At 36.3% G+C, this 25,992-nt stretch overlaps 1 protein-coding gene across 2 annotated transcripts in view; it reads left to right on the forward strand.

The window, feature by feature from the left end:
• The window catches only part of CERS6 (ceramide synthase 6), a 301,865-nt gene that overhangs the window by 76,866 nt on the left and 199,007 nt on the right, over positions 1 to 25,992 (forward strand). For both annotated transcript variants that reach the window (XM_025460063.3, XM_025460064.3), the window contains exon 2: positions 16,420 to 16,525. In XM_025460063.3, the coding sequence (XP_025315848.1) occupies positions 16,420 to 16,525 (106 nt within the window). The remainder of the gene's footprint in view (positions 1 to 16,419; positions 16,526 to 25,992) is intronic.

The raw sequence follows: 25,992 nt of genomic DNA on the forward strand, positions 1-25,992 counted from the left end.
CTCTGCTTTCTCACTTCTAAATTGTAGGGAATACTAATTACAAGGTCAAATGAAGTTAAGGGAATTAGGAGTAATTTTTTAAAAAGGCCTTGAATTGAACTATTAAGATGATCAAATGAATACTATAATGCTGTTGTTAGACTTGGTCTATGTATGAAGGAGTTTGCTGAAACCATAGTAGTCCCTGTAAGTGACAATGGGCAGGGGCTCTGGGAGGTGATGGAGACCAGTCACTGAGTACCTGCTTTGCCCTGGCATCGTGCTCAGTGTGATACATATGCTCCCATTCAACCTTTACCATGTTATAGTAGACTGATTTTGCTGATGTTGAGTCAGCTTGCTTACTTTCTTCTTTTTGAAGATTTCTTTGAGAGAGTGAGAGAGTGCACACATGCAGCAAGGGGGGCAGAGGGAGACCATCTCAAGCAGACACCATGCTGAAAGCAGAGCCTGATGCGGGGCCTGATCTCACCACCCAGAAATCACCACCTGAGCTGAAACCAAGGGTCAGATGCTTAATTGACTGTGCCACCCAGGTGCCCCAAAAGTCAGCTTTCTTAATCATTCTCTATTACTGTCATTGTGTGAATGATACTACCCTTCATTCTGTCTCATTCTGTTTTTCACAGTTATCTTTGGCTGGTGAAATAGGCACATGATGTAATTGGTGTTAAAATGTGTGTTAGGCTTCAAATTCTTCTGGAGGAGATTTTAGCATATTGGTCGATCATGAGTTTAATTGAAGACCTTTAGGAAACTCTCCTTCATGAATTGCTAAGTCTGTTTTCAAATTCTGTAAAGTCATTGTGTTCCTAGTGATCCGCCATCAAACTAAAGGGCACTATCCTTTACCTCTGCACGGTCCCAGAAATCTTCAGTGGTAGATCAGAAGTAAAACCAGGCATCATTTATTGATGATCAAATTTTGTGGTTTTGAGCACCAGAGGACAATCCCTATGGCATTGATATGTGGGCCAGAAGAACTGTTCACAGACCTGCGAGCATGTGTAAATAGCATCAACCAGGCAGAAATGTTGAATGAGTGCAGTTGTTGGAATAGAATGAGAGGGGTGTGTATCGGCATGCATCTCTAACCCCTAAGTGTGTATTTCAAGTCATGGAAACACTGAAGTCTTCTTTTGTAGAACAGTGATAAAGTGAGTTTGCTTATCCCTTAGAGATATTTGGAATGTTGACTGAGATGAAATGTGATGAAAATGCATGGTGAACTGTAAGGCACCTGGCAAATGTAGAATGAAAGGATTTAATGCATACAAGGAAGGCTTGGAACTCTTCAAAATCTCGCATTTTGCTTTGGAGCCAACCTTGAGACAGATCTGCCAATAATAAGGTCCTGTAAGACAGTCTGTCTGCAGGCCTTGAAGGTCTGCTTCTTGCAGCTCTGTTTTCCTCAACTGGTCAGCTAAGGAAGATGAGTGATCAGGGGCACTTAAACCCCGTCACAGAGAGAGCATGAGGACAGTGACATGGAAGGTTATCTGTAAGAGTGCTGGGAGGTACAGTTGCAAGGAGTTCCGAGGCTCTCTGGCCGAGCTCTTGATTTGTGAGAAGTGTCAAAAGCTGACAGACTAGGCTGGAAGCAGCAGTTAGAGATGGAATTGCCAAAATTGCAGTCAATGAGGTAAAGAGGCAGAGCTGACAGCGACAGATTCTGTGAGGTGCAGTTATATCCCTGAATGAGAGGTCTAGATGGCATCATTCTTAATGCACAAAGACGAGCAGATTAAAAATAATGCCTTACTTACTTTACATTAGATCCCAAAAGAGGGATTGGATATAATACCTTACTCATACATGTGCAATATTCCAGAGGGGGGATTGACAATTATGGTAATTTTATCAGTATCATAATGAAAATACCAGCTTAGTGGTAATGTGTTAAAGGCTTTCCTAACTACAAGGGTATTTTCATACATAAATAAACACTATATGATTTTTCTTATAAATATTTCTAATGCCTTTTATTTCTTATTTTATGCAAAATATAGAGGCGTATTTTTAGTTAAGACACAGTTTCTTTTTATGAACTATATCTGTAAAGGCTAGATTCTTTGCTTCTTGAGTAGTTGCAGTGAGCTCATGATGAAATGTCTGAAGTCCAAAGTTTTTGTTTTTAGAATTCTGGAAATGCATAACAAGGAGAGGCAGTTTTGACATTTCTCAGGTCAACTTGGGCTTTCCAAGGATTTCATCTCATAGCTGATGGCACTTGATGGCCTTCCAGTTTCTGATCTGCAACTCTGACAAGGCTGATGTGGACTAGATTGACAAGTCCCTTTACTCCAGGTATTTATGATTTAGCTGTAATTTTTATAATGCTTCTTGTGAATTTTTTTGACAACAACAAAGTCTCTGCCAATGATTATTTATGAATAAAAGCAGCCATTATCTGAGGGTCTCTTCCACTACCGTAAGGAATAGGATAAAGTTAGATTCCAAAAAGAATCCTTGAAGTCTAAAAAGAACAAAAATTTAAAGTCAGAAAAAGATGGACAGGGAAAGATTTATAGGATCCAGGCTGTTGATTCTTGAAGAGAGAAGAACGCAGAATGACTTAATCAGTGTTTTCGGGTATTTGGAGAGGTTATTGACTGTACCGATCTCTCCAGAGGGCTGAGAAAAGAGGAAATGGGTTTACATTTCAGCAAGAAAAAATTATGCAGGAAGAATATTTCGAGTCAAACATGATGAAAAACTAAAATAGGATACCAAAGGAAGATTTTTCTTTTTTTTTTCTTTTTCTTTTGAAATAATTATAGATTCACAGGAAATTGCAAAGAAATGTACAGGAGGGTTTCATACCCAAAGGAAGTTTTTGAATGATGTCTTTAGAGAAAAAATCTGGCTTGGAGGAAGAAGGCTAAAGCATGTGACGTAAGAAGCTTTCAAGTTTTCTGTCTCTTTTATGAGTTTTTGCCATCTTTATGTTCTTCCTGTGACACATTTCTCATGGCAGGTTATCAGTTAGCACAGACCAGAGGTCCTCCTAATATGCAAAATGAATGCTTCTTAGAATGTGAACATTTAAGACTAGCCAATTGAACACCGTGGTATGAGGTTTATAATCATTCTTTCAGTGTTCATATAAAATTTGCAAGGTAGGTTTTATTGTCTCCCATTTTATAAATGTCATAACTAAGGTTCAGAAATATTACACAGCTTTCCAAGATTCAGGCTCAGAGCAAATTCATGGTGGATGTGGGTTTGTTCTAAAGGAATTTGTCTTTCTACTGTATGATGCTGTAAAATTGTCTTCTGCATGTACACCACTCTGTGTGCCATAGTCCCCCATCTCTATCCCTTTTCCAATTGGTCTCAAGATGCCAATGATTTAGAAATACTTCCCAGCATGAGATAGATTGTAATTATGGTTTTCATTATATAGATGAGGAAATAGAGAAGTTCTGTGGTGTCTGCAGGCATGGGCAGAAGCAATTTATTTCCTGGTGGCATCTAAAAATTCCCAGTGTATTTATTTAGTGTTGGTAACATTTTTCTTGAAGTAATTTCAAGCAGTTTCATAGTTTCGTATCTTTTGGTGCTCCCGTTGACTTAAATTTCATCCTTTGTCGACTTGACAAGGTACTGAAATGGCATTTTATTTTTATTCCACCTACTGTTTCTCTTCCTTGTCTCATTCACAATGGGGCCCTTTGCTTAAAGAGCTCTATGGAATTAGCTGAAATGCAGCTGCCTCAGGGCTTTCCATATTCAGTTTTTGTGTCATTAAGGTTTTGCATCTTACCTGGCATAGAAACGGTTCTGTTCATCTCTATTTTTAAAGATGTTTATTTTTTACTTTTGGTATTTGAAATCTCATTTTAAGATGTTGAAAATATAGGAAAGCATAAAAAAGAATGTTAAAGTAAGCCACAATCTTTTTACCTGGCAGTAGGCATGTTAACCTTTTAGCATATTTTCAGTTTCTTTTATATGTCAGAAATTTATGTGTCTAATGATCTAACTCATATGTGGAATTTAAGAAACAAAACAGGATCATAGGGGAAGAGAGGAAAAAATAAAACGACAAAGTCAGGGAGAGACACAGGCTGTAAGATACTCAATTTAGGAAACAAAACCCTTGTTGAGTGGGGGGAGATTAAGGGATGAGGTAACTGGGTGATGGGCATTAAGGAGGGTATGTGATGTAACATGGGTGTTATATAAGACTGATGAATCACTGACCTCTACCTCTGAAACCCCAATAATACATTATATGGTAATCAATTGAATTTAAGCAAAATTTTAAAAAACTTCTACATATTTATGAGTAGTTATCATATAAACATTGCCTTACCTTTTGCCTCTGAGCATTTTTTACATTATTAAATATTGATTGAAGGCATTTAAATATTATTTACCCTCAAATATGAAGCATACATACATACAAACCTAAACAATACAGAAAGGTATAAAATGCAAATCAGTCTTATTAATCTAAAAGATTATCATCATTAATAGTTTGTCACTACTCTTCCTAATAAAATTTTTTTAAAGGTTTTATTTATTTATTCATGAGAGACACAGAGAGAGGCAGAGACACAGGCAGGGGGAGAAGCAGGCTCCCCTTGTGGAGCCTGATGCGGGCCTTGATCCCAGGACCCCGGGATCACGACCTGAGTTGAAGGCAGATGCTCAACCACTGAGCCACCCAGGTGCCCCTAAAAGTTTTTTAAGTAAACAAGTATGGTAATACTTGTTCTGTATCTTGTATTTTACATTTCACTGTTATGTTTTGAAGCACAACAAATCTACCTCATTTTAATAACCCTATAGAATTCCATTGTATAGATGTGCCATATTTCCTGTGTATCCTTCAGATAAGTATTTGTTTCCTGCCTTTTTTGTTATTTCAAGCAGTATTTCAAAAAATTTCATTTAAAAAAAATGCTAGTATATCTGTAGGGTAAATTTCTAGTAGGATATATAACTAGTAAAGCACACAAGAGCTTAGGCATTTTAATAATTTGTTAAGTTCTGGTAAATTGCATTTCTAAGTACCAGTTTGGAGATGCATCAGCAGTTTATCAGAGTACCTGTTTTTCTTTACTCCTACTAGTTTTGAAATTTATCCAAATTAAAAAAATGTATGGATGTTACAGGTGAAAATGATACAGTGTTTTGATACCAATTTTTAAAAATTAAGTGTGAAGGATCATCTTTTAATATGTTTATTGGTTGTTGTTAACGAATTTTGTATTTGTTTACCTCATTTACCATAGCAGTTTATTGGCATTCTTGTTTTTCCAAATCCTCAGCTATATTTTATATTGTCAGACCCAGCCTGAAGGTTGTAAAGTGGTATTGTTGCATTTTCCTTGTGAGGTTGAATATCACTCTCTATGTTTATTGGTATTTCTATTTTCTGTGATTGCCCATTTTTCTACTGATCATCAAAAATCTTTAAAAATATAAAAATTCAGAATGTAGAGGAGTCTAGAGATTTTCCTATTCAAAACTTTATGACTGATTTCTTTGAAGCTTTGGAAATATTTGCAGGGGTGATCCACAATTACAAGTAGTAAAGATCAGCACATGGAACAATGGAAAATTATCCTGAGATGACAGTTATTTCAAATCAATTTGAAGAATTTAATCTTTCATATTCATCTTTGCTTGAATTTGTATTGTGGTAATTGGACTTGAGCAGAGTTTTGTACTGTCAGAAAGGGTTTAATGGCTATTTCATGAGAGAGTCTTCACAATAGCAAAATGTGAGAACACTTAGGTCTGTGTAACCATTAAGTACCACGTTTTACAGGGGTATGTAATTTCTTGGGAGAAATATTTAGAATGGGGAAATGAAGATTACTGAATATATATGGTGTGACTTAATTTTTAATAAAAATACAGTAAACAAAGGATAAACATGTTTGAAGTGTGTGGGGTAGCAGTAGCAAAAGAATGCTCAAATGGCAATGAATGTTTATCTTTGGGTGATGGCATTCCTGGTGATGTTTAATATTATTAGGTGTTTTTTGTTACTTTTACACTTTCTATAGTGTACACCATATTTAAAATCAAGTTTTACAAAAATGAAGGCTCAGTAGAATTTTAATAGTTAATAAGCATTTTTGAGCTCTTGGAGAACTTGACCATTGTATAGTTGGCAATTGTCTTGGCCCTGTCCATAATTCTCTTTTACCCTTAAGTTCATTGTATTTTTATGAACTACATCACCTTTTTCCACCTGGGTTTTGTTGCCCAACAACAAAACACAGAAGAAATACAGTGCTAAATTCTTCTGCTAAAACATGACCATTTTTTATTCTTCAGATTTTGTTCTGTTACGTGTTTTGTTTTATAGTTGTCCTTTTAGTATATGTAGCCTGATTTTTATTTTTTTATTATTTTTAAAATTTTATTTATTTAAAATTTTTTATTATTATTTTTAGAGAGGTGAGGGAGGGGCAGAGGGAGAGGGAAAGAGAGAATCATAGCAGGCTCTACATGCCCAGCACAGAGCCTATGAGATGGGGCTTCATCTCAGAACCCTGAGGTCATGACCTGAGCCAAAATCAAGAGTCAGATGCTTAACTAACTGAGCCACCCAGGAGCTTCTAAACTTATTTTTTAAATTGCAGTATAATTAACGTACAGTGTTATATTCATTTCAGGTCTACATTATAATGATTCAACATTTCTATACATCACTCACTGCTCATCATAACTGTACTCTTTAATCCCCATCACCAATTTCATCCATCCTCCCACCCACTTCCCCTCTGGTAATCATCTGTTTGTTCTCTATAGTTAAGAGTCTGTTTTTTGGTTTGTCTCTTTTTTTCTTTGTTTTGATTCTTAAATTCCACATATGAGTGAAATCATACTGTATTTGACTTTCTCTGGCTGACTGATTTCACTTAACATTATGCCTTCTAAATCCATTCTTGTAAATGTATAGCTTGCTTTATTTTATTAATTTATGTTAAATCTAATTTATTATTATTTATTTATATTTTTATTATTTATTTTTTTAGAAAGAGAGAGAGAGTACACATGCATGCACAAGCTGGGATAGGAGGGGCAGGGGGAGAAAGAGAGAGAGAATCCCAAGCAGGCTCCCTGTCCAGCATGGAGCCTAACATGGGACTCTGTCTCACGACCCCAAAATCATGACTTGAGCCAAAATCAAGAGTCAGATGTTTAACCGACTGAACTACCCAGGCACCCCTATAGCTTGCTTTCTAAAATTACTTTTGTATTATAAATTTTCATGGTCCACATAGTTTATGTATTCTTTTAAATAGCTAGTATTGTTACATGGAGGTTTTGTACTCTAATTTACTTAAACATGAAACATTGAAGTCATCTTATCCTAGGGTTCGTTCATTTGTTCTTTCTTTCTTTAAATATTTTTTTTATTTTTAGAGAGAGCATGTGAACAGGGGTTGGGGGGTGGGGGTGGTGAACAGAGGGTGAGGGAGAGAGACAATCTCCAGCAGACTCTGCTGAGCATGGAGCTTGATCTCATGATCCCGAGATGATGACCTGAGCTGAAATCAAGAATCAGACACTTAACCAACTGAGCCACCCAGGTGCCACCCCCCCCCGGGGGGGGGGCTTATTTCTTGAACCTCCTCTTTCATATACTTATACTCACTTCCCAGGTGATTTAGTTAGTCTTAAGGCTTTATATGGCATCTGTATGTTGACGACACCGAATTTGTATCTTGAGCCCAAACCATTCCTGAACTTCAGACTACTCTATCCAGCTGCCTACCTGACATGCTCTATCTTCATAGTCCTTCAGCACCTCAGTTATATTCCTTCCTCAGGACCTTTGCCCTTGACTGCTCTTCTGTCCATAATACTCTTCCCCATTTATCTTCCTGGTTTATTCCCTTACCTCCATCAGGAATCTATTCACCTTCTCAGCAGCCTTCCCTGACCAGTCTATTAAACATTGCAGCCCCATCCCATCCTTTTAATAAGCAGGCTTTACTTTCCTCTCTAGTACTTTTTACTGTCTGGTGTAATATACACTGCTGTATTTATTTTTTATCTCCCTTCCCCCACTAGAATGTAAGCTCCATAAAAGGGACTTTGTTTACTGCTACATTCCCACCACTTAGAGCAAAACTGACACATCGAAGGTGCTCAGTGAGTCATTTGTTAGTGAATCATTATGTTCTTTACTATTTTTCCCTATTATAAATAAAATGCATGGAAGTCCTTATGCTTATGGCTCTTTTTCTTTTTTTTGACAGATTTTCTTAGATAAATACCTTAAAGTGGGATTACTGAGTAAAAGTATATAATATCACAAAATTTTAATGAGGTGTCTTTAATCAACTTACCTTTTTTATTTAAGGAAAGGGAAATACTGTTTTTATGAATAGGTTATGCTAGGATTAGCTGGGGTTAAATCTTATCTAAGCCATTTACTTCAAGTTTTAAGACCTTGGGCAGATCCTGTATATCTTTGAGATATACTTTATATTTCTATAAAATGAGACTAAAATTTAGTTCAGAAAGTTTTTATTGGGCTTAAAAAACAAAACCTTGCAAAACACTTGGCGCATAGTAACTGTCAATAAGCATCAGTCTCCTGTCTCCATATTGATCTTTCCAGTAAATATTTGTTTTCTTGAAACATTTTATTTTAGGATTATGGAACACAGTCATACATACATGCCTGCTTGTACAGACACAGGTGTACTTGTATGTCTGAACGTGTACCTACATACTAACTTTCAAAATTTGATCCATACCGGTCTTAGAAGTTTTAAATTTTTAATACTGTGATTCTAGCCACAGTATACCATTATTGATGAATATTGGAGTCTATGGAAGTGTTGGTAGTCAAGCAGTGGATTGAAGCAATCACCTCTCCAGAGTTGTCCTTTCTTGGAATGCTTACTTGTCCATAATCAGATTCCTTTCTAGCACTGTCTGGGTGGAATATATGTTATTTCATCAATTATTAATTGGTCGCAGTTCCAAGTACCTTTGTATTTGCTAACATATTTGTCATTTCTGATGTTCTCCATTCACTCCTAAAGATTTAAGTTTTCCTGTGGTTGTGCTTCCTTTCAGCCTAAAGAACTTCCTTTAGTATTCTTGAAGTAGAGGTCTGGTGCCAGACAAATTGCCTTAGTTTTCTTTTCACCATTCTTTGAAGGATAATTTTGCCCAACATAGGATTTTGGGGTGACCAGTTTCCCTCCCCCACCAGCACTTTAAAGATGTTGTTTCATTATCACTGAGACACCATAAGGTCTGGTGAGAAGTCCATTGTCTTTCAAATCATTGTTTCCTGTATATAATGTGCCATTTTTGTCTGGTGACTTTTCTCTTCTCTTCTCTTCTCTTCTCTTCTCTTCTCTTCTCTTCTCTTCTCTTCTCTTCTCTTCTCTTCTCTTCTCCCCTCCCCTCCCCTCCCCTCCCCTCCCCTCCCCTCCCCTCCCCTCCTCTCCTCTTCTCTTTTCTATTTGAGAGAGAGAGAGTGTGTGTGCATAAGCAGAGGGAGGGACCAAAGGGGAGGGAGAAGCAGACTCTCCACTGAGCAAGGAGCCCAATGTGGGGCGATCTTGGAACTCTGGGGTCATGACCTAAGCCAAAGGCAGATGTCTAATTGACTGAGCCACCCAGGTGCCCCATTTGGTGATTTTCAATATTTTCTCTTTATATTTGGTTTTCTTCACTTCAGACTTATTCTTTTGGGGTTCTTGAGCTTCTTGAATCTGTTTATCTTTTATCACATTTGAGAAGTTGCAAACTATATTTTTTTCTTTTTTCTTTTTTTAAAAGATTTATTTATTCATGATTGACAGAGAGAGAGAGAGAGGCAGACACACAGGCAGAAGGATAAGCAGGCTCCATGCATGGAGCCTGATGTGGGACTTGATCCCAGGACCCCAGGATCACACCCTGGGCTGAAGGCAGTGCTAAACTGCTGAGCCACCCAGGCTGCCCTGTATTTTTTTTCCTAATATCTTCTTTTTCTTCCCCACTCTGTCTCCTCCTTTTCTTGAAACCCAAATTACCCATACATTAACCTTTTGAAATTTTTCCATAGGCCCTCAAAGTCTGTTTGTTTTTCCATTGTTTTTTTTCTCCTCTTTTTCAGATTGCATGGTTTCTATCGACTTACCTTCAAGTTCACTGAATATCTTTGTATGTCTTTTCCCATAAGTGTGGGTCATATTTTCCTTTGCTCTTAATCAATGTATTAGATTGATCCTGGAGTTTGAAGGTTAAATTTTGGAGATTCTCAGGTTTTTATTTTAATATTGCCCTGAAAAGTGTTGATGTTTTGTGTTAACAGGTGATTTACTTAGTTGGATTCAAATTGTAGCCTATCATGCCTGCAGTGAATAGTGGCTTTGGCCTCAGTTCAGTTCTTTAAATCTTAGCTCCTGGCTGCTTTCAGTTTACCTTGTACATACATAGTTCACAGGTCAGCCAGAACTTGGCTTGTTTATATACAGAATTAGGGAGTGGCTTCTCTGGCTTTTCCCCTTTCATGGTTCCCTAGACACTCTGATTTTTCCCAGGCTCCTTCCTGTGGTTCCTGCAGCTAGAGAGTGTGTTTTTCTATCAGTGTTTCATCTACTACTGTGACTGTGTCTATTCTCAGGGCAGAGCTGCAAAATAAACATAAATAAATAGACAGGGAACTTACTCTCTGCTGGTAGCTTTGCCTATCTTTTTTTTTTTTTTTTAAGATTTTATTTATTCATGAGACACAGAGAGAGAGAGAGAGAGAGAGAGGCAGAGACACAGGCAGAGGGAGAAGCAGGCTCCATGCAAGGAGCCTGTTGTGGGACTTGATCCCAGGACTTCAGGATCATGCCCTGGGCGGATGTCAGGCACTAAACTGCTGAGCCACCCAGGGATCCCGCTCCTACCTTTAACTCCTCTCCAAAGTCTACTTGCTTTTATTCATTCTCCTAAGTCCCTAGGTAGTTTAGTTTAAGGGGGATTAGTATGTTATACAGAGTTTTTAAAGATGAAAAAAATCAGTGTATTAGAACCTCAATCTTCACATAAAAACTATTTTAGTCCTAATTGTGGATTTATTATAGCAAGTCAAAGATACTTAAAGGTATAGACAAATCCCACAAAGAAGCACTAAAGCTAATGAATTAAATTCTGCTTATCATCTTTTTAAAGTTGTCTTTTTTAGTAATAGAGATAATCCAGTTTCACATTTTTTCTGTGCTCCATCTTTTTCTTTTTTAAATTTTTTATTTAAATTCCAGTTAGCGAATATACAGTGTTCTATTAGTTTCAGGTGTACAGTATAATGATTCAGCACTTCTGTACATCCCATTCACACATCACAGCAAGTGTCCTCCTTAATCCTCACCTCCTATTTCATCCATACGTATCCCCAACCACCTCCCTCCTGGTAACCATCAGTGTGTTCTCTATAATTAAGGGTCTGTTTCCTTGGCTTGCCTCTCTCTCTCTTTTATTACTTTGATTATTTATTTTGTTTCTTGAATTCCACATATGAGTGAAATCGTGTGGTATTTGTATTTCTCTGACTAGCTTGTTTCACTTAGCATTATGCTGTTTCTAGCTCCATCCTTATTGTTGCAAATAGCAAGATTTCATTCTTTTTTATGGCTGAGGAATATTCTATTGTGTAAATATACCACATCTTCTTTATCCATTCATTACTTGATGGATACTTGGGCTGTTTCCATAATTTGGCTATTATAGATAGTTCTTCTATAAACATTGGGGTGCATGTATACCTTTGAATTAGTATTTTTATATTCTTTGGGTAAATACCCGGTAGTGTAATTACTGGGTCATAGAGTAGTTCTATTTTTAACTTTTTGAGGAGCTCCATACTGCAAAAACAGAATTTTTCTAATTATTTTTTAATTGAAATCTTCCTTGAGATTGTTACAAATTCACATGCAATTATAAGAAGTAATACACTGAAAGTTCATGTACTCTTTATCCAGTTTCCTCCAATAGTAAATTTTACAAAATTATAGTATAATATTACAACCAGGATGTTTACAGTTATAAAATCTGCTGAACTTATTCAGATTTCTCCAGATGTACTTATGCTCATTTGTGCGTGCATGTGTGTGTGTGTGTGTGTGTGTGTGTGTGATTTAATTCTATGCATTCATATCATGTGTAGGTTTCTGTATACTCCACTGTAGTCTTACAACTATTTTGAAAAGTGCAGGAAATGCTAGAGTTGGAAAGAACTGAAAGTTTCTGGCCATGTTCCCCCCTGAAGAGTACATGGTATTAAGTGATTGGAACTAATATTTACCCTCTAAACATGTATTTATTTTTAAAATTAATTTCCTTTAACATATTATAAACATTTTGAGTACAGTGATCACTTTGTGTTTTGTTGTACCTTTATCCACATCCCAGCCCAGAGCTTACTTTGGTGCTCTGTGCAAAGATGTTTAATTCATGTTTAAAATACAAATATAGGGATGCCTGGGTGGCTTACCAGTTGAGTGTCTGCCTTTGGCTCAGGTCGTGATCCCAGGGTCCTGGGATCGAGTCCTGCATCAGAGAGGGGGAGCCTGCTTCTCCCTCTGCCTTTCTCTCTGTGTCTCTTTCGTGAATAAATAAATCTAAAAAAATAAAAAAATAAAAAAATACAAATACATGTTAAATGGAATTAAAAAGTAGAAATGTCTTAGGTATTTTCTCTTTTAAATTGAGAATAGTATTTTTCAAAGCTCACATCCTTATTATGTTTCCTTGCACATATGTTCTACTACATGAAAGGACTTTATGAATGTTTGATCTTGTGAAGGCAGTGTTGCTACCTTTGATAAAAAAGTAATTAGGTGAGCATTTCCTGGTAAAGGTAATCATCAAAATTTGGAAGTACATGTTTCCTTTTAACTATTGTATTTGGAGGTAGGCCCCCTCCCCCTGTTCCCCATCTATCTCTGTGTCGCTACAAACCTGTGAAAGACAACTTCGGTGAACTTATTTCTGTTAGAGCAAGCATTGAAGAAAAAAAATCCACCTTTTCTCTAATGGACTATAGCACCAGGTAACAAAATGACAGTAGTTGTGTCATGGGTTTCATTTGGTGTTTAATACTGTCTCTGAAAAAACAAAATGCCCAGGAGTGATTCACAAATTCTTTTTTTTTTTTTTTTTGATTCACAAATTGGAGAATAAGCACAAATAAAATTTTTGTATTTTCATATAATTAGGGATACTGTTAGGAAAATAAAAAAACATATCTTCTCTTATTTGAGACTTCAAATTAGATGTTTTCTGCCTATCTTGTGAAGTTTTTTAAATCTTGGAAATTAAGTGTCTGGCTGTGCATACTAGATAAATTGAAATGGAAACGCCTAGTGAGGGGTAATAGAGCTAACACCAGTACCATGTGTGTAGCTTCAACTGAGGCAAGTGATTACTCTATCTGATGACCCTTGTCTTTTTCAATTGCCTGTTTAGGTTTCTGTGCTTGTTTGCTTGGTACTGTTAGAATGTGTTGGGTAGACATGGTATGGCACAGTGTAGCTGAAGCTTCTCTGGGCCCAGAGGAGTCACGATGTGTAAATACTATATGATCTGAAACCATACAGATGTCGCACATCAAAAGTTTTGGACAAAGAAACCATGTGACATCATGTTTTAACATATATGTGTATTTGTACATGCAATTTATATTATTATTATAATAATAGCTATTATTAAATTTCCATGTATATGGGTAGATTGAGGCACAGAGAGATTTCTGCAGCTACGATGGCACAGCCAGATAGTGGTAGAGATTATTTCCACCCTATCCTTTGGAATTCACTTTAAAAATCGGTTTACAGAGCAACATATTTACTTGATAATTTTGATTACCAAAATTTGATAAGCTTGGTGATCATGGAATATGCCTTTTTCAAGATGCTGTTGCATTTGTTCTTGAAATTTAGAGAAGAGTTTTTAAGAAGTGGTTTGAAGCTTAAGAAGAAGAGAAATGTGTAAGGCATTGTATTGCATAATAGATATTAAAAAACCTTTTGGAATGTGTTTTCTGAGTTACTGCAGGATGATAGCAACGGTGAAGAAGTGGCTTTTGAATAAATTCTGTTGACTGAATTTCTTGACTCTCTTACTGCTTGCCCACAGAGAAGGTCTGTTAACTTGTAAACAGCACTCAAAACAGTGGTAGCAACAATGAAGACGTATTTACTAAAGATAACCAGTTGATCATGTTTCTTAACCTCCTTATGTGTAAGCCTAGGCGTTGTCATGGTGTATGCAGAGGTGAAACTATCATCCTCTGCATTTAGACTCTTAACTCTTTAGAAGATAGAAAAAAGACCATGTACTAGAATAGAAGGATATTACAAGGATGATGGCAAATTCAGAAAGGAAATTTGAACATTGTTTTAGAAGTTGTGGGGATGGGGAAGAAGAGAGAAGGCTGGGGAGAAATCCAGCAGGGAAGATAAAGGCAACCCATGATGAATTGATGTTGGCCCTTATACCAATTTAATCTTGCTATTTTACCTTTTTTCCCCACTCTTGCTGGACCTTGTAATGTATCTTTTCACACTTCTATCAAAGAGGAGGCAAAAAACCACAAAGCAGGAAACTTTGTCAAGAAAACAAGTTCTAGGGCAGCCCTGGTGGCTTAGCGGTTTAGCCCAGGGCCTGATCCTGGAGACCCAGCATCAAGTCCCGTGTTGGGCTCCCTACATGGAGCCTGCTTCTCCCTCTGCGCCTCTCTCTCTCTCTCTCTTTCTCTCATGAATAAATAAAATCTAAAAAAAAAAAAAAAAAAAAGAAAAGAAAACAAGTTCTGGACTCTCTTCCATGGGCATTACCCATCATACTTCACCCCCCCCCCCCACTAGTTCTGGCCATAGTTTCATGATTATTCATAGTAAAGACCCAGAATGAAAAAGATTACATTTCTCTTTAAGAAGGTGGGGGAATAGGTAATATATCTTAGAACACTTTACATTAAAAAGAACTGAGAACGCAAGTTTGGGGAAAACTTCAGATTCTAGAACACTTACATACTGAGGAGGGGTGGTTAGTCCTTCTTCCTAACTTTGTCTCAGAGAGCCCAGTGAAACAGGTTTTTTTTTTTTTTTTTTTTTGCAATGAAACGGTTATTAAAATCACATTTTCTGTATATTTCTTTCCTGGTTTAGGCTTGCATGTACAGCACTCCATTTTCCTGTTTGAATAAATGTCTTCTCTTTAACTTGAAATAGGATCCAATAGGGTATTATGTGGTGAATATATGTAAACTTCATTAGTCCCACTTAAAAAAATTCCTTTGTCTACTATCCTTTAATCTCATCAACTAATATTAAAGAGGCTTCCTGATCTGTTTTGTACATTTATCAGTTGTTGCCTTTGGCCAACATTAAATTAATTTGGGTAATGCTTTCATCGGATATTATATTATACTGTATTAGTAGAAAATGTTAGAGGGTGGGAGGGTGAGGGGATGGGTAACTGGGTGACAGGCACTGAGGAGGGCACTTGATGGGATGAGCCCTAGGTGTCATACTATACGTTGGCAAATTGAATTTAAATAAAAAATAAATGTTAGATGTCATTACTGAAGAGAAACAATCACAAAACCTTATTTCTTGAACATTTAGTCTAAAACAGCTCTTAAGGTTATAAGTACTTAAAAAAAAAGCTTTAGAGATGTCACCATACCTTTGGCGCCCCATGCCCTCCCTCTCCTATTCCTTCAGTGCCTCATTCACATATCAAACATGACCAGAAATGAAGTTATGTCTTTGCATTCTTCTTGACATAGTCATTTGCTTAGGATAAAACAGTGTAGCAGATGTTTGTAATTATTGCAGACTTTTCAACTTGTCTGGGACATCATACTGTCTGACATCGTTCATTACTCTGTATGAGAAAGACACGAATAACCATAAAGCAGGAATTTTGAGAAGCCATAAGGAATTGGGGCTGAATATAGTGTGCTTTGATTATAGAGACAAAAATGGCCAATTTTATGATGTAGAGGTGATCAAAGGTACATTTTCCATGTATAATCAGATGGTTAGTAAATACTTTCTCACAAATACTTTTTCACAGCAAAAATACATGAGCAATGACAATTGTTAGCCGGATGTTAGTAAGAAAAACAAATCATTTAAAATGATTTTTATCTGTTTCACTTCTGTCACATATGTGATTTGGTAGTCTTTTTACCTGTTCAGTCTTATGAGAACTTAAGGATCAGGAGATTTAAATGTTATAAAAGGATTTCTTTTTTACTGTTACTGCTGGAGGACTAAAAGAAAGAAAGTTAAACTGGCTTTACAGTGACCAACGTATGTTCGCTCAGCACTTTGTTGGGACAGTTGAGTAATATGTAGTTAATTGGTGACATTAAGAGCAGTTATAGAAAGAATGACTTCCTCTGACCTTTTTCTTTCTTTCTTTCTTTTTTTTTTTTTTTTAAAGATTTGTAGCCAAACCATGTGCCATAGCCCTCAACATCCAGGCCAATGGACCACAAATTGCCCAGCCAAATGCCATTCTGGAAAAGGTCTTCACTGCAATTACGAAGGTATGATTATCTTTTTGTATGGTTTGAATTATCATGACCACCATTCTTAATCTGTATTTGATCCCTCTCTCCTGAGTTTGAGAACTAATTGCCCATCCTCATGCTTGAAAGAAGCTGGGTAGAAGCTGAATAATAGTGGGCATGTTTGAGACCTGTTTGTTTACTCTAACATTGATTTTAGATGCTTGTCTGTAAAGAACAGTCTAGATTAGATACTGATTCATCTAATTCTGTGCCTCTCTTACTCTCACATGACATGAAACAGCATATATAACAGTTGGATAGGATTTTGCGGAGATGACAAGGTAGACCTGAGGAATATAATTAATGTACAGACGCACCATAGAAATATTGTGGGTTTGGTCTGAGACCACTGCAATAATGCAAATATTACAATAAGGTGAGGCAAATGAATTTTTTGGCTTCCCAGTACATATAAAAGTCATGCTTACACTGTACAGTAGTCTGTTAAGGGTTCAATAGCATTATGTCTAAAAAAAAATGTAGATACTTTAATTTAAAAATATTTTATTGCTAAAAAAATGCCAACCATCATCTGAGCTTTCAGCAAGTTGTAATGTTTTTGTTGGTAGAAGTTCTTGTCTGCATGTTGACGGTTGCTGAGTGATCAGGGTGGTGGTTGCTGAAGTTTGGGGTGATTGTGGCAACTTCCTAAAATAAGACAGTAATAAAGTTTGCTGCGTTGGTTGACTCTTCCTTTGTGAAAAATTTCTCTGTAGCATGGATAGCATGAGTAGCAATGCTGTTTGATGCCATTTTACCTTTCTTTCAAAAGTGGAATCTATCCTCTCAGGCCCCACCGCTGCTTTATCAACTAAGTTTACGTAATATTCTAAATCTTTTCTTGTCATTTCAGTAATCTTTGCAGCATCTCACCAAGGGGAAATTTCATCTTAAGAAACCACTTTCTTTGTTCATTCATAAGAAGCAACTTCTTATCCATTAAGGTGTTATCAAGAGATGGCAGCAATTCAAATATAATACTAATCAAAAGGCTGGAAATATTGAAGAGTTACCAAACCATGAGACAGAAACACATAATGAGCAAATGCCATTAAAAAAAAAAATGGCAATGATAGACTTATTCGATGCAGGGTTGCCACACACTTTCAATATGTAAAAAATGCAGTGATTTGCAAAGAGCAATAAATGAAGTGCAATAAAATGTGGTACACCTGCAGGTGTGAGAAAAAGTGCCCATTTGCTTATAGCATTGTCTTTCTGTTTCTGCGGTTATGGTTCATAGGCAGATGTAAACAAAAGAGGGAACAATTGAAGAACAGCAGAGTTGCAACATGAAAGAATGAAGGACAAGGGTCTGGAGAGTTTTAAGTCACAGATTCACTGTAGAGAAAATAGGAAAAGAGATAATCGTTGTGGTGAGTTAAAGTCCAAAGTAGGATCTGGGGGAGCAGAGCAGGGCAGGGTGCAGATAGTTGCTCCTCAGCTGATAGATAACACTTAAGAACAAAGAAGGGTTGGGACTAAGGTTGGTGACTTAGTGGTTGAGCATCTGCGTTTGGCTCAGGTCATGATCCCAGGGTTCTGGGACCGAGTTCCACATTGGGCTCCCCACAGGGAGCCTACTTCTCCCTCTGCCTATGTCTCTGCCTCTTTCTGTGTCTCTCATGAATAAATAAATAAAATCTTAAAAAAAAAATAAAAAGGGAGGAGAAAGATGGAAGCCACAAACCCTCCATCTCAGGCCATGAGGAAGCACATCATAGCATCCAAGTATCTTCTTACACGTTTCTCTATCTTGTCCTCTGGTGTGGATAAGAAAGAAGACCAGGAAAAGTGTAACATTCTAGGAGAAGTGTTGTTGTCTGTATATTAAATGATTCATTTCCCCTTTTTCATTTTTCTGGGACAATTACTCAGGCTTCTAAAATGTGATTTGACAGTATTAAGTTTTATTCCTGTTCTGGTATTTGTATTGTTAACCATTTGCATTCCTTGTTTCTTGTCTGAAACCTGTTAATTCAAATATTCAAACATTTTTGTTTATTTTATCATCTTTATTTCTGTTAAGATTCTCTAAGATTCCCCCCCACCAAATGGTATTTTTCCTGGAGTGGTAGAAGAAAACACTAGGTATTTTTTTATACCGCTGCTAGGAAGAAGAGAAGAATGTATGAGATTTTACAAAAAGCTCTTCTGTTAGTATTATAGGAAGATTTTAAATTACAAAGTTTTAACCTGAAGGGGCACAATACAGTACTTAAGGGAGAAAATATTAAGAAAAAACTTGTATTTTCATTTAACATACCAATTTACTGTGAGAAACACTTCTTTCCCTCTGAAACAGCAGAAGGGTAAGAAGTTATCAGGTTTTTTAAAAATGAGATTATAATATATTTGTATTCACCTTGTGAACTACTCAAAATGCATAATGAAATGAGTTTTCTACCCAAATGTTATGTCTCCCTTTAGAAACTCTGCAGTGGACATTTTATTCCCTTGCCTTATGTTTATTATGGTTACTGGAGAAATTTGCCCCATAAAGATAATAAAAGGATTTTGCACTCAGGTTGACAGCTCTAGAGAATATTTGCTTCTAGCTAATTTTAATCATATTCTCTTAGTTTCCAAGGTGATTCACTGGACATTTTTACATGATTAGAGGAGAAGCCTCATGTGTTAAATATAAATGTAACAAAAGTTGGAACATTATTTCCTTGAATTCTTTATAGTTGTCCAGTGTTATTTATGATATAAGAAAGTAACAGGTCAGTTGACCAGAATAGGAGTAGCAGGACTTGGAGAGTCTCAGAGTATTTGTATGTGTTTGAGTGATCATCCACCAACCTGGCCTTGACTGTGGTTCCAGATCACCTTTGGAGTAGGGCATGGTTATCATCTTTCAAATGTGTAGGGATGCACTCTCAAAACCCTTAAAATCTGCTCTGTATATATAGGATTGGCTACATAATTTGTGGAGTCAGTGCAGAATGAAAATGCAGGGTCTCCTTTTTAAAAAGTATGAAAAAAAATACCCTTCAAGGCATAAAAATATAAAGCTTTTTCTTTTCTTCCATAGGTTCTTTTTCTTGACTTGTCAAGGTCAAGGTATTTTGGTATTTGCTATTCAATGTCTTGCTCCCTCAGGCATGGGGATACTTAGGAAAAGCAAGTACAGAACCTCACGGGTACCTGGGACCCAGTCCTCTGACTTTGTGTACACAGAGCCCACCACCTGCTGAGTACTGTCTCTTGCCAGTCACTAGGCTGACATGCCTGCCCTTCTCTGGCCAGAGGTGGAGAAATTGAGACAGGTTTCTTCCCTTTCCATGAGCCTATTGCCCTAACCCACAGTGGACAATTAACTCCCAAGGGTATTGCAATCTCTACATCAGGACATATTTGGTACCTGGATTGGGGTAAGCAAGAGGCTCGTCCCCATTGATTCACCCATCAAATACAATACCCAGCCTAGGGTGCAGGTGGCTGCCTCCATGTCCCATACTGAGACACTGTGGGGTACACACACCTGACTCTAGTGTTTTCCATGCTTGCACCTGAGGCAGCAGTAGTTACTAGACAGAGTGGGAAGGGGGAGGAGGCTTCAGGAGCTCAGGGAGTCGGGACAGAGAAATAAGTTCCCCAGAACTTGTCTAGGGGGAGTGGTAGGACTGACTGTGTGTGAGCCAAGACTGAGCCCCTGACACATGTTCTTCTTTCTCATTGGACTTAATATACAAAATACCGATTCCATGACAAAATTATTAAGAATTTGGATAGCAGCCATAGAGCTTGAAACCCCAAAGCATGGACCTTTCTGAATGTGGATCTCTTTATCTTTAGCCCTGACTCTGTAATTCTCATCTATGTAATTATCTGATGAATTTGCATCCCTTTGTGTTAACAGTCTTTCTTTTTGAGGTAATGTCTGTCTATTTTTCTGTATACTTGGTATAAATAAATTTGTGTGTAGAGTTGTTTACTTAAGTATGTTTATTTACATTTTGGGAATTGTCCTGCCATATTATTGGCACATATGTATAATCCCCACAGCTTCACTTTTCTAATCAAATCAATTCTTGAGCCACTGAGGGAAAAATATATATGTCAGCTGTGAGACCAGATTTTATGATCCAGAGAAATCATATCATCATCCACTTTTGGTATGTTACTCTGTATTTTTAAAATTATAGGCAAATTTCCTGTAATTTGTTCTCTCTTACTATCCTCTTATGCCCATCTCTTTCTTTCCTTTTTACTTTCCTTTTCCCTTCCAGTATTTGTTATGAATATTAAAATCAACCTAGGTATTTCTGGAATAAAAATGTCTATATAGCATTGTTCATTTCTTTCCTTGGAAATCTTTTTTTTTTTTTTTTTTTAAGATTTATTTATTTTAGAGAGAGAGCAGCAGCAGGGAGAGAGAGAGAAAAAACACAAGTGGAGGAAGTGGCAAGGGACCGTCCCAACAGGGGGCTCAATCCCAGGACCCTGAGATCATGACCCTAGCTGAAATCAAGAGTCTGGTCCTTAACTGACCCAGTCACCTTGGAAATCTTAAAAAAGAAAATAAACTAAGGAAAACAATTAAAAAATGCAAAACAATTAAAAAACACACAAAGAAGAAAGAAAATCACCCAAATTTTATTTTTGGTAAACTAGTAGATACATACCTCTAAATTTCAAAATGTATATAAAGGCTAACAAAGAATAGTTGAGGGTTGGGCAGAAGCCAAGTAGGAGGAAGTAAAGAACAAGAAGTGTGAATGGAGGGCCCAGTGGGGGTAGCTGTCACTAAAGCCAGAAAAAACACAACTCTTGAATGAGAGGGAGACAAAAGCCCTAACCACTGTTTGTAACACTAGGTATAGGAGCAAGGCCAGCAAATGTCCTCCTGGACTCAGTTTAATTCAGATAACTGGAATAAGTACACAGAAAACTATATGGATGGCACATATTCAGGAGACAGTCTATCTCTGTGGCAGCTGAACTGCAAGAGCACTCACCCTGCTCCACATACTACCAGGAGCTGGTCAAAGAAATCAGTTCACTCAATGATGAATAATAAGGAACACACAGCATCAAAGACAAAAAAAGAATGTAAAGCAATGTTTATTAACAGAAATTGTCACTAGAAAAATGAGGCCACAGGGCAAATGAAAATTGTGATTAAATATTTTACTAGGGGCACCTGGGTGGCTCAGTGGTTTAGCGTCTGCTTGTGGCTCAGGTCGTGATCCCAGAGTCCTAGGACAGAGAGTCCCACATCAGGCTCTCCACAGGGAGCCTTTTTCTCCCTCTGCCTATGTCTCTGCCTCTTTCTCTGTCTCTCATGAATAAATAAATAAAATCTTTAAAAGTAAGTAAATAAAAAAAAATTTAGTATAAACTTAAAAAAAAAAATAGAAGTGCCTAAGTGGCTCACTCAGTTGGGTGCCTGACTCAATTTTGGCTCACATCATGATCTCAGTGTCATGGGATCAAACCCTGAGTAGGCTCTGTACTCAGCGAGGAGTCTGATTGAGATTGATTCTCACTCCCCATCTCCCTCTGTCCCTCCCCCCACTCATACACTCTCTCAAATAAATAGATAAATCTTAAAAAAAAAAAAAAAAAACCACAAACCACTAAAAAAGCAATAACTCTGTGAAGGAAGACTGCAAAAAGGAAATGTAAGACCTAAGAAAAAATAGTTGGTCAACAGAGAAAGATGCAGTGTGAGCTGGGAGGGTCAGGAAAATGTACTAACACTTGCACAGAAATGAAGACAAAATCGGAAAGAACACAGGAAACACTAGACATTGCCGAAGATTCAGCAAGGAGTGCGGGAGATGGAAATAATAAAACTGAATTAAATGAAACAAAAAAGAGCTAAAAATAATTAGATATATAGCTCAAGCAGATCCAACATCTGCCTTATTAGAATCCCTCAAGGAAAAGTAAAGTAGAATAAATATTGAAAGATATGATTCAAGAAAATTTTCTAAAATAAATGGAGATTTATTTATTTATTTGTTTGTTTATTTATTTATTATTTTTAAAGTAAAATTTATTTATTCATGAGAGACACACAGAGAGAGGCAGAGACAGAGGCAGAGGGAGAAGCAGGCTCCATGCAGGGAGCCCAATGTGGGACTTGATCCCAGAACTCCTGGGATCACACCCTGTGCCAAAGGCAGATGCCCAACTGCTGAGCCACCCAGGCGTACCAAGAGATTTATTTTAATATGTTAATGAAAATATAGTAAAAATTGACCCAAGAAGCTTTCATTACTGGACTTGAAAATTAAAAGAATTCTTTGAGCAGACAACCAAAAATATCTAATCATTTCTTTTTTTTTTTTTCTAATCATTTCTTTAGGAAAAAATATCAGCATGAATTTAGTCTTCTTTGTAGAAACATTTCCAACATTTTTTAAAAAAGATCTTATTTATTTATTCATGAGAGAGAGAGAGAGAGGCAGAGACACAGGCAGAAGGAGAAGCAGGCTCCCTGCAAGAAGCCCGATGTGGGACTCAATCCTGGATCCCAGGATCACACCCTGAGCCTAAGGCAGATGTTCAACTGCTGAGCTACCCAGGCGTCACTATTTCCAACATTTTTAAGGAAAATGTGAACTAAGAATTTTATATTTAGGCAAATTGTTTTTGTTCTGTAACAGTTAAAGACAAACAGATTTGAACATGCAAAAATGGGGGAATTGTTCTCCTGAGTCCTTTTTGAAAAACTATTATAATCATTGATTTCAGCCAATGAAGATGTTGCTGGAGTGTCATTAAGGTTTCAATACATTTAAACCGTTAAATGTGAGGATTAGGATGACAACAGAATGTAAATATTCTATGTTCTCACATTGTAGAAGTGATACAACTAACAGTATTTGAGATGGGGAGGGGAAGGAAGGCAGGAGGTAGAATAAATTCAGTGATTGCATAATCTCTAGGAGGTGGGAGTCAAAACCAATCAGTTTAAGCAGCCAAATTGGGTAATAGAAGTACAAGCATATTAAACGATAAAAGAGTAAACTGTAAAAGAGATAAAATTATCATCTAGTATTAAGTGGGAGGAAGAGGAAACATACTAATTTTGAATATTGCTCATATGGAATTATTGATTGAAAACAAACATAATTACAGTTATGGAAAACCACTAGAACAAAAATTACCCATAAAAAGGAAGGAAAATAAGCCATATTTGCTTGCCAAGATTAAATTTTTTTTAAAATTAAAACAGCATAACAATTCATGTGACAGAACTGTAAGCAAACTTATCAGTTATATCAATATACGTAAATGGGCTTGAATCATCTAATAAAAACTAATACAGATTTAGGTCACATAGCTGATAGAGACACCTTCAGATAAAGTAATTACAAATATTGAAAATAAAAGGATGAGTAAAAGTATATAGACAAATACAAATAATAAAGTAGGATTTTTATTTTTACATAAAAGTGGAAGCCAGGCCAAAAAGTATTAAGTGAAATGAAAAACTGGCTTTTTCTTGCCAAAGGATACAATTCATAAAAAAGATAAAGTGGTTATGACTAATATACATTGAATGTCAGTGTATCCATATACTCATAAAAAAGAATGAAAGAAGAAATAACTTAATAGCAGGAGATTTTAATTTACCTCTCAGTCATGACAGATTAAGTGAACAAAATGTAAAACAGAAGATAGAAATTCTAAGAGGCATAATTAATGAGGGAGATCTAAGTGGTACATTTAGAACCTTATATTCTGAATGTAGAGACCATACTTTCTTTAGAAGTACCTGCTAAATATTTACAAAAATTGACCTTTATTATAAATACAACACTAATTTTAAAAATAGGCACAACTTAACATTAGAAATCAGAAAACAGAAAATCTCTTGCTTTCCTAATCTTAATCCGTTCTTGGATAAAAAATAGAATTTCAGAATATTTGGTAACAGAGATCATGAAAGCCTCACTCATTTGTACTGCCAAAGCAGTGCTCAGATGAATAGAGTTTGCTATTCTAACTCTAAACTTTAGAAAAAGAACAACAAAACAAAATGAAGGCAGGCAGAAGGCAAAAGTTAACAATAAATGCAGAAATTGTGTTTAAACTATAGAATTGAAGATCAATTCAAAAATATCTGTTTAATTTTTTTTACAGAAAGTCAGCTAATCCAATAAAAAAATAAGCATAAATTTACAACATAATAATTAGCAGCATTATAACATCACAGAAATGGAGGAAAATAAAAAGGATATATTTCTGTTAATGTGGCAAATAAAATGTAAGATAAATAAATATAAAAACTTGGGTAAAATGCAAATTATTCTAGGAAAATAAAATTTACCAACTATCTCTCTCTCCCTCCATGCCCCCCCATATATATATGTTTGTCTGCATGTATATATAAAGATCAAAATCAAAGAGCTAAACTGCAAAAAGGTAGCAGGCTCAGATGTTCTCAAAAGAAAAATTCTAACATACTCTTAAAGAGCAGATAATCCCAATGCTATTTTAAACTATATTAAAGCATAGATAATTAAGAAAGTCATTCAAATTCTCTTTTTATGTAGCAATAAAACATTAATTAACAATAAAGTCTGACAGATTAAACCCAAAAAATAAGACTAGAAACCGAACTTACTAATATCAATGAAAAAAATCCCAAATAAAAATTAGTAAACAGAACTTAGCAGCACAGTAAAGAATTATTTATCATCACCAGAGAGGATTTATTCTAGGGATGCAAGGCCTTCCCTATATTCAGTATTACAAAAATGTATATGATACATCGTCATAATTGATCAAAAGAGAAAAAGTATGTAATCATCTGCATGGATGCTGAAATCTACCATTATTGTGATTAAAACCAAGTTACCTTTTTCTTAACACGATAAACACATTTGTGTGTCAGCTCCAAATCTGGCCTGTTGCTTAATGAGAAACAGTGGTATTCTCACTCAAGTCTGGAACAAATGGAGATGCTTATAATCACTACTCTGCATTGTGCTCAGTTTTACACAGAAATAGTGAATAGATAAGAGAAAGAAAGGCATAAAAATTAGAAATGAGGAGGTGAAGCTATTGCTGTTTGAATTCACTGAGTCCTTACTATATTTTAGGTGAAAAAAGATACTAAAAATCTCCTTTGTTTGTAGAGCTTACATTCTCGTTACATGTTATAATATGACTGCATACTTGGAAAAGTAAAAGAATCAAGTGAAAAGTTACCACGAACAAAACCAGAAAAGATAATATTCCTAGGGATAAATGTAACAAGGATGTGCAAGATAAGTAGGTAATTTTGAAGAATACAAAAGACAAATTGGGTAAACATGGTAGTTCACCCTACATTAATTTCTCAAACATTTGGAGTAGGGAAAATTTTTCTTATGACCCCAAATTCAGAAGTTATAACAGAAAAAACTGAGAAGTTCATATATGCTTTTTAAAAACTTCAAGAAAAAACAAGCAGAAAACCCATGGCAAATTCTAAAACA

Source organism: Canis lupus, chromosome 36 (genome assembly GCF_003254725.2).
Source record: "Canis lupus dingo isolate Sandy chromosome 36, ASM325472v2, whole genome shotgun sequence".
NCBI classification, from domain to species: Eukaryota; Metazoa; Chordata; class Mammalia; order Carnivora; family Canidae; genus Canis; species Canis lupus.